Source organism: Erinaceus europaeus, chromosome 13, assembly GCF_950295315.1.
Source record: "Erinaceus europaeus chromosome 13, mEriEur2.1, whole genome shotgun sequence".
NCBI classification, from domain to species: Eukaryota; Metazoa; Chordata; class Mammalia; order Eulipotyphla; family Erinaceidae; genus Erinaceus; species Erinaceus europaeus.
The window spans coordinates 98329017-98344215 of NC_080174.1; the positions used below are offsets into that span (position 1 = coordinate 98329017).

Consider the following 15199-nt stretch of genomic DNA (forward strand, 5'->3'; position numbering starts at 1 on the left):
GTCTGAGAAAAAAAGGGAGACAAAAGGACACTGGGTTTTTATTTTAATTGATACATGTTTAATTTACTGTTACTGTCTGTCTCTCTCTGCCAGGGCACTGCTCATCTCTGGCTAATGTTGGGTCAGGGAATAGAACCCGGAACCTGAGAGCTTAGGCAGAAACTTTACATTATCTCCTCCACCCTTGTATTTATTTTCAAATTTCTTTATTATCTAATTTTTATTTATAAAATGATGATGCTGTGGTCTGGGAGGTGGCACAGTGGTTAAGGCTCTAGACTCTCAAGCATGAGGTCCTGGGTTCAATCCCTGGTAGCACATGTACCAGAGTTATGTCTGGCTCTTTCTTTTTTTTTTTTTTCCCCTCCTCCAGGGTTATTGCTGGGCTTGGTGCCTGCACCATGAATCCACCGCTCCTGGAGGCCATTTTTTCCCCCTTTTGTTGCCCTTGTTGTAGCTTCGTTGTGGCTATTATTATTGCCCTTGTTGATGCAATTCGTTGTTGGATAGGACAGAGAGAAATGGAGAGAGGAGGGGAAGACAGAGAAGGGGAGAGAAAGATAGACACCTGCAGACCTGCTTCACCGCCTGTGAAGCGACTCCCCTGCAGGTGGGGAGCCAGAGGCTCGAACCGGGATCCTTACGCGGTCCCTACGCTTTGCGCCACATGCGCTTAACCCACTGCGCTACCGCCCGACCCCCGTCTGGCTCTTTCTATCTCTCCTAACTTTCTCATAAATAAAATAAACAAAATCTTTTTTAAAAATGGAAATGCTAGGGAGTCAGGCTGTAGCGCAGCAGGTTAAGCGAAGGTGGCGCAAAGCACAAAGACCAGCATAAGGATCCTGGTTCAAACCCCGGCTCCCCACCTACAGGGGAGTCGTTTCACAGGCGGTGAACCAGGTCTGCAGGCGACTATCTTTCTCTCCTCCTCTCTCCATTTCTCTCTGTCCTATCCAACAACGACAACAACAATAAGAACTACAACAATAAATAAATAAAATTTTAAAAAATGGAAATGCTGACCAGACCATAGGATATGAAGGGTACAATTCCATACAGTATCCACCACCAGAACGCCATATCCCATCCCCTCCCCTGATAGCTTTCCTATATTCTTTTTTTTTACTTTTTTTTAAATTTACTTTATTTATTCCCTTTTGTTGCCCTTGCTGTTTTATTGTTGTAGTTATTATTGTTGTTGTTGTTGTTGGATAGGACAGAGAGAAATGGAGAGAGGAGGGGAAGACAGAGAGGAGGAGAGAAAGACACCTGCAGACCTGCTTCACCGCCTGTGAAGCGACTTCCCTGCAGGTGGGGAGCCGTGGCTTGAACCGGGATCCTTATGCCGATCCTTGTGCTTTGCGCCACCTGCGCTTAACCCGCTGCACTACAGCCCGACTCCCGCTTTCCTATATTCTTTATCCCTCTGGGAGTATGGACCCAGGGTCATTATGGGGTCCAAAAGGTGGAACGTCTGGCTTCCCCAGTGAACATGGGCATTAACAGGCCAGGCCATATTCCCAACCTGTTTACCTCTTTTTGTAGTGGGGCAGCGCTCTGGGGAAGCAGGACTCTCTTATTTTAATTTTTTAATTATTTTAATGAGAGAGACCAGCAAAGTGCTCAGCTCTGGCTTATCTTGATGCTTGGGGTTGAAAGCCTCAAGTATGGAAGTATTTTGCATAACCACTATGTGATCTCCCCAGCCACTTATTCTTAAAACTACTAACTTTCCATTTAGTATTATCACTGGGACTCAGTGTCATCATTCTTGAATGTCACGTTATATATAGGTACAGATATAAATAGATAAAAGAAATGGGGGGTGAAGCACATTCAATTGTGAGACTTCCCTCTACAGCTGTTGGAGAGATGGGTCCTGAACCCATCTGGGATCTCTCAGGTGATCACTTGTGGTCTCCACTTAGTATGCCCCCAGAAAGTGCCTGTGAAATAATTTTTAAATACCAAGACATAACTCATGTTGTAAAGTGAAATTTGTCATACATGGATATTGAGTTTCAAGCCCTGACAACACAGATAGACATGAAAAGGGAAACTTCCTGGGTGTTACTCTGGTGTCTTTCCTTTTTTTTTGTCTAGTCTTCTCACTAGAGAAAATAAATAAATAACATTGTTCCACCAGGAATAGTGGAATCATGCACAAATAAGCTTCAATAGAATACATACTTCCTAAAGTTGAGAGGCTTCACTTTTCTCTCTTTTTTTAAATTTAAAATGTTATTTTATTTACAAAAAGGAAACAGTGACAAAACCATAGGATAAAAGGGATACAACTCCACACAATTCCCATGCAAGGTCATTGTGAGATGCAGAAGGTGGAAGGTCTGAACATGGGTGTTGACAGGTCAATCCATACTCCCACCCTGCCTCTCTCTTTTCCCTAATGGGTTGGGGTTCTGTGGAATTACTGCTATAGGACACATTGGTGAAGTTGTTTATTTTAGTTATATTTCATAGGGTCTGTGGCTATACTTTTTTTTCCTGAGCCTAAAATCTGATATGCAGGTGGATCCAAGTTATTCTCTAGGGAGATGATGTCATGGCTGGAGAAAGGACAGAGTAGCTCCCAAATTTGGGAAAGGTATATAAGTATTGTTGACTATAAACCCCATCAATTTGACGTGATCTGAGGCCTGTATTCAGCTTAGGAGCCTATGTGACCTCTACATCCCTGTAGATCTGAGCTCACATTCTGTGGTTCCAAGGTTCCAAGCTAGCCTAATATCAGGACCCATCTTCCTCAGGTGGTAGATAGAGTATGTTGTCCAGCCTCCCTTTGGAGGATGGAACATTCTCTACCGTTGATGAACCAAGTTGGGGGCAAGGTCCTATGGGGGCCCACAATGGGGTCTATTTTGTTGTTTCTGATAGAGATGAGTGGTACTGGTAGTTCTCACCATAGCAATCAGATGAGAGAAAGGAATCAAAGGAATTCAGATTGGAAGGGAAGAAGTCAAGCTCTCACTATTTGTAGTTGATATGATTGTCTGCGTAGAAAAACATAAAGAGGAGCCAGGTGGTGGCACACCTAGTTGAGCGCAAATGTAACAATGTGCAAGGATCCAGGTTCGAGCCCCGCGGTCCCCACCTGCAAGGGGAGAGTTTCACAAGTGGTGAATCAGAGCTTCAGGTGTCTGTCTCTCTCCATCTCTATCAACCCAAAGAAGAGGATATCCAGAAATCACTCCCATTCCATGTTGCAGCAATATTAATAAAATACCTAGGAATAAACCTGACCAAAGATGTGAAAGACCTGTACACTGAAAACTGAGTCAGTATTCAAAGAAATAGAAAGTGATAGGGGCTGGGTGGTAGCACACCTGATTGAATGCACATGTTACAGTGTACAAGGAACCAGGTTTGAGTCCCCGGTCCCCACCTGCAGGGGGAAAGCTTCACAAGTGGGTAAGCAGAGCTGCAGGTGCCTCCCTGTCTCTCTTCCTCTATACCCCCTTCTCTCTAAATTTCTGGCTGTCCCTAGACAGTAAATAAATAAATAAAAATATATTTGTAAAAAAAAGAAATAGATGATAATAAATCAGTGGGACTACATCAAACTGAAAAGCTGCACAACCAAATAAACTGTCACACAAACAAACAGAACCCTCACAGAATGGGAGAGGATCTTTACATGCCATACATCACACAAGAGACTAATAACCAAAATATACAAAGAGCTCAGCAAACTTAGCAACAAAAAAGCAAATGTCCCCATCCAAAAACGGGCAGAGGATAGGAACAGAATATTCACTACAGAAGAAATCCAAATGTCTAACAAACACAGGAGAAATTGCTCCAGGTCACTGATTGTCAAAGAAATGCAAATAAAGACAACTTTGAGATAGCACCTCACCCCTGTGAGATTGGCAAACATCAAAAAGGACAACAAATGCTGGAGAGGCTGTGGGGACAGAGGAACTGCACTGCTGGTGGGAATGTAAATTGGTCCAGCCTCTCTGGAGAGCAGTCTGGAGAACTCTTACAAGGCTAGGCATGGACCTTCCGCATGACCCAGTAATTCCTCTCCTAAGGATATACCCCAAGGACACCATAACACCTACCCTAAAAGATATGTATACACCTATGTTCATAGCAGCAGAATTTGTGTTAGCTATAACCTGGAAGCAACCCAGGTGCCCAACAACAGATGAGTGGCTGAGAAAGCTGTGGTATATATACACAATTGAATACTATACAGCTGTTAAGAACAGTGATCCTACCTTCTCTGAGGCATCTTGGATGGCGCTAAAAGGAATTTTCTCTTTTTTAAAGTGCATTTTTAAAACAATATTTATTTATTTAATGAAGGATTGAGACATAAATGGATGAGGCAGGGGGAAATAGAAAGGGAGAGACATAGAGAAACCTGCAGCCCTGCTTCACATTTTATGAAGCTTTCCTCCTGTAGGTGGGGTCAAGGGGCTTGAACTGGTACTTTTAACACTATATATTGAAGACTTAACAAAGTGTGCCACCACTTGACTCCCTAGCCTTCTTTTTCTCTCTACCCAGCATTCTATATCATCTGAACAATTCTTATGTTGATTAGTGGCATAGAACTGTTGAAAACATTTTTGAAAAACAAGATCAGAAAAGAAAACACAAGTAGAACCTGAAATGGAATTAGCATATCGCACCAAAGTAAAAGACTCTGGGGTGGGTGGGTGGGGAGAATACAGGTCCATGAAGGATGATAGAGGACCTAGTGGGGGTTGTATTGTTATACAGGAAACTGAGGAGTGTTATACATGTAAAAACTATTGTATTTACTGTTGAATGTAAAAAATTAATTCCTCAATAAAGAAATTAAAAAAAAGAAAATGTTTTAATTTTTGCAGCTATAACTAATTGTTGGTATGCATGAGACCCCTTCTGTTTTATTTGGTTTAAATCCCCCCTGCTTAACACTATTCTATTTACATAACCACTTCATTCTATTTACATAACCACTGTTAACAAGTTCCACCCTCCCTCCAGGGCATTTGTGGTTCAGTGATAGGATTCTCGCCTAATCTGCCCCCTCTTTGTCACACTCTGATTTTCACCAGTCACTTTTCTCTCCACCCTCTCTATGTCACATCCTGTTTCCACCTTACTTGGCAAGTATATATAAAGACAACATTGTGAGTTTTACAGTACTTTAGTTTAGCTTAGCTCGGCTTAGATTGTGCTGTGTCCTGCATGAATAAAGAGATACTGCCTACAGCTCAACCATGAATCCCTGGTCGTCTGTTACCCGCCCGTGAAGCTAGCCCGGTGAAAACAAGCTAACCCGTCGAAAACAACAACTAATGACATTAGGCCTCTATTCCTATTGAGAAAGATTTCTTCATAGTATTCTATAATTTCATCCCAGGTGGTTCACTTCCTAATAAAGTCCCAAAACTTAGATATAGACCAGGTTCCATGAGACAGAGCATATGTTCACATGTATCCATAAACTAGGGCAAATATATACCTGAAAGCAGTACACCAGAGTTTGCAGTGAGTACCCCCCCCAACACTTCCTCTCCACTATTCCAACCTTTAGGTCCATGATTGCTCTACAACTTGTTTGGCTTTGTATGTTAACTCTTTTCAGCCATCAGGATGCCAACTAGGCTTCCATGGACTGAAGACCCCACCGATGTGTCCTGGAACTCCAATTCCCCAGATACCCACCCTACTAGGGAAAGTAAGAGACAGGCTGGGAGTATGGACCAACCAGTCACGTCCATGTTCAGTGTGGAAGCAATTACAGAAGCCAGACTTTCCACCTTCTGCAACCCACAATGACCCTGGGTCCATACTCCCAGAGGGATAGAGAATGGGGAAAGCTATTGGGGAGGGGATGGGATATGGAGATTGGGTGGTAGGAATTGTGTGGAGTTGTACCCCTCCTATCCTATGGTTTTGTTAATGTCTTCTTTCTTAAATAAAAAATAAAAATAAAAAAGATGTGTCCCAGAATATCAAAGACCTAAAAAAATTCTGCTTAGTTTCCATGTGTGCTTTTCCAAACCTATGTCAAAGATATAAAATTCACTAAATCTACAAGAGTATTAAACCAGAATTACTCTTCTCTAAAAAAATGAAACTTTATTGTTATAACATATAGATAATATATAGGTATCTGGCAGTCAGGGATTGTGAGCAATTTTTAATTGCCCTGTGACTAAACATCTTCTTGGTTAAAGAGACTATAAATGTCTTTCTGCACATTTGCTGTGGTTGTTGATGTTACTCTACTGAGTTGTGTGAGTACATATATTGCTGATTAGCACTTTGATGTATAGCATGTAAATGTTTTTTTTTTTTTACTGCATCTTTGTCTTGGTGATAGGTCTTATCATTATACCAAATATTTTCTGTTTGATGTAGTCTCAGTAGTTCATTTTTCTATTTATTTATCTTTGATGTTGACCTCAGATCTCTGAAGACATTTCCAAATCAGCTATTATGTACTACTGTACTGAGGATGACATCTATAGATTTTTTGGTTACTGGTTTAACATGCTTATGTATTTTGAGTTAACCCATGGTGTATTGTGATGTTGTTTGGTTTTTATATGCATGTAGTGACTGACTCATTTTTCCAAACATCATTTTTTTTCCTCCAGGGTTATTGTTGGGCTCAGTGCCTGCACCATGAATCCAGCGCTCCTGGAGGCCATCCACCCCCCTTTTGATGCCCTTGTTATTGTAGCCTCATTGTGGTTATTATTACCATTGTTGATGTTGTTCGTTGTTGGATAGGACAGAGAGAAATGGAGAGAGGAGGGGAAGACAGAAACAGGGATAGAGACACCTGCAGACCTGCTTCACCCCTGTGAAGTGACTCCCCTGCAGGTGGGGAGCTGGGGCTCAAATCGGGATCCTTCCGCTGGTCCTTGTGCTTTGTGCCACCTGTGCTTAACCCACTGTGCCACCACCCGACCCCCTATCACTTTTTATAAAGACTTCACCTGTTTCATCATTCATTTTTTAAATATTTTTATTTATCACTGTATAAAGAGAAATGGAGAGAGGAGTATGAGATAGACGGAGACAGACACTTGCAGCCCTGTTTCACCATTTGTGAAGCTCTTCCCTTACAGGTGGGTACTGGGGACTTGAACTTGGGTCCTTGCACACTGTAAGAAGAGCGCTTAACCAGATGTGCACCATCTGGCCCATCAGCATCATTTTTTTTACTTTAATCATGTTCTTAGGATTTTTTATGGAGATTGCATAGCATGTATATTCCACTTTTAAATTGGTCATTTAGTTTTGATAATTATTACTAACCCACCAGTAACCAACATTTTGTTTGCCTTATGTCTTTCATTTATTTTCATGGCAATTTATAGTTACTGAAGATTATTTTTTGAAAAATTTTTGTTGCATTCTTAAGATTCATACATACCAGAGAGATGTTAGGTTCTCTCCTATCATTCTCATGAATTAAAAAAAAAAAAAAAAGTAAACGTGTTCACTGGTGAATCTCCCAGACTTCAATCCTTTGAATCCTCATGGTTTACATGCCATAAATACCAGGGTTCCCAGGTTCAATTCCCACCCCCAGCTGCCCACACACAGGGGATGTCTGGTGTGGGGGTGGGGCCCCAGTCATCAAGGAGAGCTAGATAACTTACCTGCTAGATGAGGTTTGCTGGCTCCTCTCAACCAGAGGGGCTGGAGCAGCAGGCAGACTTCCCAGAGCTAGGAGATTCTGTCTCTGGAGACAGAAGTCTGAGTCTTTATACCTGTCTCCAACCACCTCCACACTCTTTGAATTCTGACTGCTGATAGGAGAGCAGGACATCTGAGTGGATTAAGGAGGGCCAATGGGTTTATCTGGATCAGACTTTTCCCTGGATGACTTGACTTGATCCACTCAGACCAGAGGAGGGATGAGAGTGGGGCCAATTCAGACTCACAGCTTCATTCTCAGGCAGTGTGGAGTTTCCCAGAGGCAGGCAGACAGGCAATCCTGGCCCTGGAGGTCACCCATGCAAGAGGCTGAGCTGTCACACTGCCACAGAAAATACCCAGAATGAGCACATGTGGGCACTGCTTTGACCACATAACGTGCTTACTTAAGTAGATTTAGGATGGGTGTTGGACTGAGAGTCCAGTGTTGGACTCTCAGAAGGGGGTCCCAAGTTCCATCCTAAGCATCTCATATGCTGGAGATAGGAGGTGGTTCATCTCTATTAACAAGTAAAAACTAATAAACTAGACCCTGAGTACAGAGATGTCATTACCACAGGAATTAACAAGGCATCTGTTAATGGCTCTCATATCAGGAAACGGTCAAGAAGCCATTCAGGAAGCCAGGAAGAGCTAGGCAGCCAGGCATGGTGGGTCTCCCAGACTCAAGTCAGGGATTATGTGAAAGTGGGCAGGGAAAATTGCAGTCAGTTGAGCGATGTGGTTTGAGTAGCAGGGATTAGAGTTCTGTGTGTGTTCCAGGAAACTTCAGTAGAATGAGGAAACTCATTTTTTTATTTATAAAGTAGAAATACTGACAAGACCATAGGATAAGAGGGATACAATTCCACACAATGCCCACCCCCAGAACTCTGTATCCCATCCCCTCCCTTGATAGCTCTCCTATTCTTCATCCCTCTGGGGTTATGGACCCAGGGTCATTATGGGATGCAGAAGGTGGAAGGTCTGGCTTCTGTAACTGCTTCCCCGCTGAACATGGGCACTGACAGGTGGACCCATACTTCCAGCCTGTCTCTCTTTCCCTAGTGGGGCAGAGTTCTGGGAAAGCAGGGCTCCAGGACACATTGGGGTCATCTGTCCAGGGAAGTCAGGTTGGCATCATGATAGCATCTGGAACCCAGTGGCTTTAATATATGAAGAGATTCTAACAGGGCATCGGTGGTGGCACACCTGCTTAAGCACAAGTTACAATGTAGTGAGGACCCAGGTTTTAAACCCTAGTCCGCACCTGTGGGGGAAAAGCTCTGCGAGTGGTGATGCAGTGTGGTAGGGGTCTTTCTTACTCCTTATCTCTCCCTTCTGTCTTGAACAGCTAGCCTCTGCACCATGTCTTAGCTTGCATATCTCTATTGCTTAGTACACAACTTATGCTCAAAAGTTTGATTTCCATTGCAAATATTTTCATGTGTTTGAAAATTAGTGGAATATCTGAAAGATTACTTTCACAGGGTTTTGCTTCATTGTGAATGCTTTCATGTCTACAAAGAGGACCAGAATAACAGTGTTTTCAACACTGTTTACATTCATCTAATTTCTCTCCACTGTGAGTTCTTTCATGTCTCCGGAGTTGACTGGAATAACTGAATGTTTTACTGCATATTTTACATTTATAGGGTTTCTCTCCACTGTGAGTTCTTTCATGTATCCGGAGACTACTGGAATAACTGAATGTTTTACTACATAGTTTACAGTCATAGGGTTTCTCTCCACTGTGAATTCTTTCATGTGTCCGAAGATAACTGGAGGAACTGAAGGTTTTACTACATAGTTTACATTCATAGGGTTTCTCTCCACTGTGAGTTCTTTCATGTCTCTGAAGTTGACTGGAATAACTGAATGCTTTACTACATAGTTTACATGAATATGGCTTCTCTCCACTGTGAAGTCTTTCATGTGTCCGAAGATTACCGAATTGCCCGAATGTTTTACCACACTGTTTACATTCATAGGGTTTTTCTCCACTGTGAATTCTTTCATGTCTCTGAAGACTACTGGAATAAGGGAATATTTTACTACATAGTTTACATTCAAAGGGTTTCTCTCCACTGTGAATTCTTTCATGTATTCGAAGATTACGGGATTCTCTGAATGTTTTACTACATACTTTACATGCATACGTTTTCTCTACACTGTGAAGTCTTTCATGTTGTTGAAGATGATTAGAATAAGTGAATAATTTGTTGTATACTTCACATTCTTGATATCTTCTACCATACTGAATTTCTTTGCCCTCAGAGATTTTCACTCTTGTATTACTGTCAAATAATGAATAATTAATTAATGACATTTTAATGAACAAAATTGTAATTGATTCTATTATCAAAATGCAGGACATTATTTTACTTAATAAGCCACAAAATCAAACATTAACAATAGATTGGACTAAACATATATTGAAAAATATCACAAATATTCAAAATTATAAAATGATGTCAAGTTAAAAGTAAAGTTAAAAAAGTAAAAAGGGCTGGGCAGTGGCACAACAGGCTGAGGGCACATGCTACAATGCTCAAGGACTCGGGTTTGAGACCCTGGTACCCACCTGCAGGAAGAAAGCTTTGCAAGTGGTGAAGTAGGAAGGCTGGAGTCTGTCTTTCTCCCTCTCTATCTCTACCTTCCTCTTGATTTCTGGCTGTCTCTATCCAATAAATAAATAAATAAATAAGATAAAAATTGGTGAAATCCAGGGGAGGGAATGGGATATAGAGATCGGTGGTGGGAATTGTGTGGAGTTGTACCCCTCCTATCCTACTGTTTTGTTAATGTCTCCTTTCTTAAATAAATAAAAAAAAATTAGTGAAATCAACAAGGGCAACAAAAGGGAAAGCAAATAAATATTCTTAACAAATTTGGTGAAATCTAAATACTTTCATATAAATATATTATGCCAAAACTAATCATATCTTTACAGGTATTTTGTATGTATTAATTGAACTACTATTTGTTAATAGCAAGTTTTAGGTTTGTGTTGAAATTTTTTACTGAAAATATCTTTTCTACAAGGACTACCTCTAAGTATCTAAAAAAAATATATAGATATTCATATTGAAAATATTCTTATTGTTTCCAAGTGTACTATTTTATAAATACTAAGTAACTTTGCCCCCTTTTTAAAATTTTAGTTTACTTCTTACATGTGAGAAAGATTTTCCTATGAAGTGGATAAAAGATAATGTAGAACATCATTATGGTACTTTTGTTGCCAGTGACCCAAATGAAAGCTTTAGTCATATAGATCACATACATCTTATTTGAGTCACTTGTCCAACTATTCTATAACCTATTCATGAAGTATTTTTGATGAGCTTATTTAAAAAATTAATCTATTTGTTGTAGTGATGATAAATTTAATTTTCTTCATAAATTGCAATTATTCAGTCAGAGCTGAATAATTAAGAACTCATGAGTCTACTTATACAGGGAAACCAGGCAGGCACCAGATATCAGTAAATTACAGACACAAAATTTTTAGGTGGTACATCATGCTTCATTGTAAATGTATCTCTCACCTTTGTTTACTCTCATGCAAGTTATGCTGCTCTTTGGTGGTATGTTCTTGTATCTTTTCTAAAACTAAAAAATACAAAAGTATTAGAAATTATACAAATAGATTGGCTTTTTGATCCATCATGACTCACGATCAAATCTTGCTCACTTAACAGTGTCTCCATTTCTACATTGCTGAAAAGTGATTTGTCTTTTGATTGGAAAAACTAAGGCAATTATAATTACCTATTGAAAGAAAGTTTGTGAAGTTTTCACACATCACATCTCTGTAGAGTTTCTTCTCTGAAGGATTCAAAAGTGCCCACTCCTCTTGAGTGAATATCACAGTTACATCTTCATAGGTCACTGAGCCCTAAAATATGTGCAATGTGTTCATGTGAGAAAATGCAATTATCCATTCAGTCTCTATTTTATGAAGCCTGTGAATGACTGTCTCATCTGCAAACATGTCTTCGGTGACTTGAGCATCAAATACCTCTTTAATCATTGTCTAGAAGTGGGTACATTGATTAGAATACTGGAAATTCTTTGACAAGGTCCTGAGTACAATCCCTGGCATCTCATATGACAAGAGAGATATACCTATTCTCACCATCCCCCCTCTGCAGATTTGTAATTAGCAAATTATAAAACCTTAGGGCTATGTTGGAGGACAACTGATAGGGTGCTCACGTTGCCATGTAAAAGGACTTAGATTCTTGTCTGGGAGGTGGCACAGTGATAAAGCTTTGAACTCTCAAGCATGAGGTCCTGAGTTTGGTCCCCAGCAGCACATGTGTCAGAGTGATGTCTGGTTCTTTCTCTCTCCTCCTATCTTTCTCATAAATAAATAAAATCTTGGAAAAAAAAAAAAAAAAGGACCTAGGCCTAGGTTCAATATCCTTGTTCTCACATGCACAGAGGTGGTGATGAGGGATCTCTTCATAAGTGTTGGAGCAGTTTCTGACATTTTCTTACTTAAAGGGAGAGTTTATATAGGTACAGAGAATTTGATAGGGAGAGTGAAGAAGTTAACTAGAATTGAACCTATAGTCTCTGGGAACTTAGAACTCAAAGTCTGGTGTGTCTTCTTACTATCTTCAGTTCTTTTCATTAAAAGAAAATAAACATTAATTTTATTTATTAAATATTAAAGACAACTTCATATGACACACACAGAGATAGAAATATCTCTACTTCACTTTCTACCTCACTTTCCTTATTAAATTTTCTTTACCTACATAATACTCAATAATATAAATAAGAAAGAAAATGGCCACTGGGTGTAAAGCCACAGTGATAAAAAAAAGAAAGATGGGATAAACAAACATCACATAAGGAGTCAGGGGTAGTGCAGCAGGTTAAGCACAGGTGGTACAAAGCAAGGACTGGCTTAAGGATCCTGGCTCAAGACCCCGGCTCCCCACCTGCAGGGGAGTCACTTCACAGGGGGTGAAGCAGATCTGCAGGTGTCTACTTTCTGTCCACCTCTATCTTCCCTGCCTCTCTCCATTTCTCTCTGTTCTAGCCAACAACATTAATAATAGCTAGAACAATAAAACAACAAGAGTGACAAAAGGTGTGGGACTATGTGAAGGCTTGGTAGAGCTTAGGGAAAACTCCCCCCATCCTTGAATGGAGGTCTGGGAAAGACACCCCCTTGTTAGCCTCTCTCACAGAGATGAACAAAGGGGAAAATGTCTCCCAGACTCAGTTTCCCCTTATTAGAGTCTCAAGCCCACAGAGATCTCACAGTTTCTCCCCGCTAGCAGCAGGCCACATGGCTGCCTGCTTTAAGGTTCATTCAAAGTTCACATAGTCACCCAGAGTTCACATAACCACCTCACTTTTGATCACTAAGGAGAACTTACTCCATCAAACACCTCCTTGACATCAGACAGTGAAGCCCCCAAAACACTATTTCCTTATGGCCTTTGATATGATGATTTACATCAAGCTTTCTTTATCTTCTCTCTATCTCACCCTGCTGGTTTAACCCCTATGCTTCTCTCAAATGCCTTTAGATAATTAACCTGTTTGCATCATGGAGAATAATTGTCTTGACCCTTTATGTATCACATCAATTCTTGTTATACCAGCCCCCTACCATAGGGGCAAGCTGACCTTTAAGAAACCTGTAATTTCTGACGTATTTGAACAATGTTCTTTGTTTGAATCTCTATTTAAACTCAAGCCCACTTTCCAATAAATGAGAGTGTTCGAATTCTCCCTGGTGTCTGTCCAAAACGTTGAGCCCTCGAGCTAGGGAGGGAGAACATTTAGCAAACCTTCTTGGCTGAGTCACCCCGCGTGAGCCCCAGCAAAAAGGGAATAAATATTTTTTAAAATTAACATATAACGATGATTATGATAAGGTTTGAAATTTCTCTAGCCACACATAGCTCTTTATAAAATTAACATCATTATGGAAGCATGGAAATTATACTACTTAGAGTGATCATACCACACTAGGCTTCTCTGTATAGAGTCAGTGTCTAAAAAAAAAAAGTTAAAAATGCAAGAATGTTATACAAATAAAATAAGTATTATCAGGTGCAGGGCAGTGGTGCACCTGGTTAAGTGTACATATCTCCATGAAACAGGACCTAGGTTTTTGGCCTGCTTCCCTCCTGAGTGGAGGACACTTCATGAGCAGTGAAACAAACTTGTAGGTGTCTCCTATCAAATAAAAAGGAAAGAAGAAATGGCTTTCTGGAGCAGTGGATTCAAATGTCTCACATAACCATTATGCATATTATGTACCCCTGCATAACCATCAGGGGAGGGGATGGGATATGGCATTCTGGTGGTCGCAACTGGTGGTATGTAATTGTACCTTATATTATCCTACGGTCTTGTCAGTGTTTCCGTGTTATCAATAAAAATTAAATAATAAAAAAAGAGTAAGTGGGAAAAAAAAGGAGGGTGGGGAGATAACAAAGTTTCTGCATGAGGATTGCAGGTTCTAGGTTCTATTCCCTGACCGTCCATAATCCAGGGATGAGCAGTGCCCTGACAAAAGGAGAGAGAAAGCGACAAGAGATACATAAACAAATATAATGGGCAAAACAGAAACAGTAACTTAAACGTATCAATTAAAATACAACTTGTTCAAGAGGAAAAAGAAACAGAATCTGATGTGGGGCAAGTCACTTACCCAAGAATCTGCCATCTCTTCTTCATTCCCTGAATGTCTTTCAGGCCAGATAATGGAAGATCAATCACAGCAATAGCTTGAGACTCTGTTTAAATCTAGCAGCACAGCCTCTTCACTGGACAGTATGGCCCCTAGATGGAAGATACTGTAGTGAATACAAGGTACAATACCCTAGCTGTGCAATGGAAACAGAAGAGGTTATGGAAACATTTAGCAAGTGATCCTGCCTATTAGGACCATGGCAAAGCCCACAAATTCTACTGACATCTCTTTCAACCTCTTAATTTTTCTTCAACAAAAACATTCACAAAAATCTAGTACAACGGGAGTTGGGAGGTAGCTTAGCAGGTTAAGTGCATGTGGTGCGAAGCTCAGAGACCAGCCTATGGATCCCGGTTTGAGCCCTCAACTCCCCACCTGCAGGGAATTGCTTCACAGGTGGTGAAACAGGTCTGCAGGTGTCTGTCTTTCTCTCCCCCTCTTTGTCTTCCCCTCCTCTCTCCATTTCTCTCTGTCCTATGCAACAATGAATAGTGTCAACAATGGCAATAATAATAGCCACAACGAGGCTACAACAACAAGGGCAACAAAAGGGGGAAAAATGCCCTCCAGGAGCGGTGGATTCATGGTGCAGGCACCGAGCCCAGCAATAACCCTGGAGGGAAAAAAAAAATCTAGTAAAACGTCTATTAGTTTTCTTATTTAATTCAAACCTCACCTAACTACTGCTCAGAGATCTGTATTAAAGCAGTGACATGGGGAAGGGGGTGGGGTGAGTGGAGCCAAGATGGCAGCTTGAAGACACACCTGGCATGAGCTCTGCAAGGAGGCTGCTTT

General features: G+C 40.8%; 1 protein-coding gene across 1 annotated transcript; it reads right to left on the reverse strand.

Moving 5' to 3' along the window:
- Positions 1-8335: 8335 nt before the first annotated feature.
- Positions 8336-14601, reverse strand: LOC103125294 (zinc finger protein 14-like). Its single transcript, XM_060205042.1, has 4 exons — positions 14363-14601; positions 11452-11578; positions 11229-11292; positions 8336-9974 (listed from the first exon to the last, which is right to left on the reverse strand). Exons 1-4 carry the CDS (start codon positions 14375-14377, stop codon positions 9227-9229), a joined length of 954 nt encoding a protein of 317 aa, XP_060061025.1. The 5' UTR covers positions 14378-14601; the 3' UTR covers positions 8336-9226.
- Positions 14602-15199: the final 598 nt, after the last annotated feature.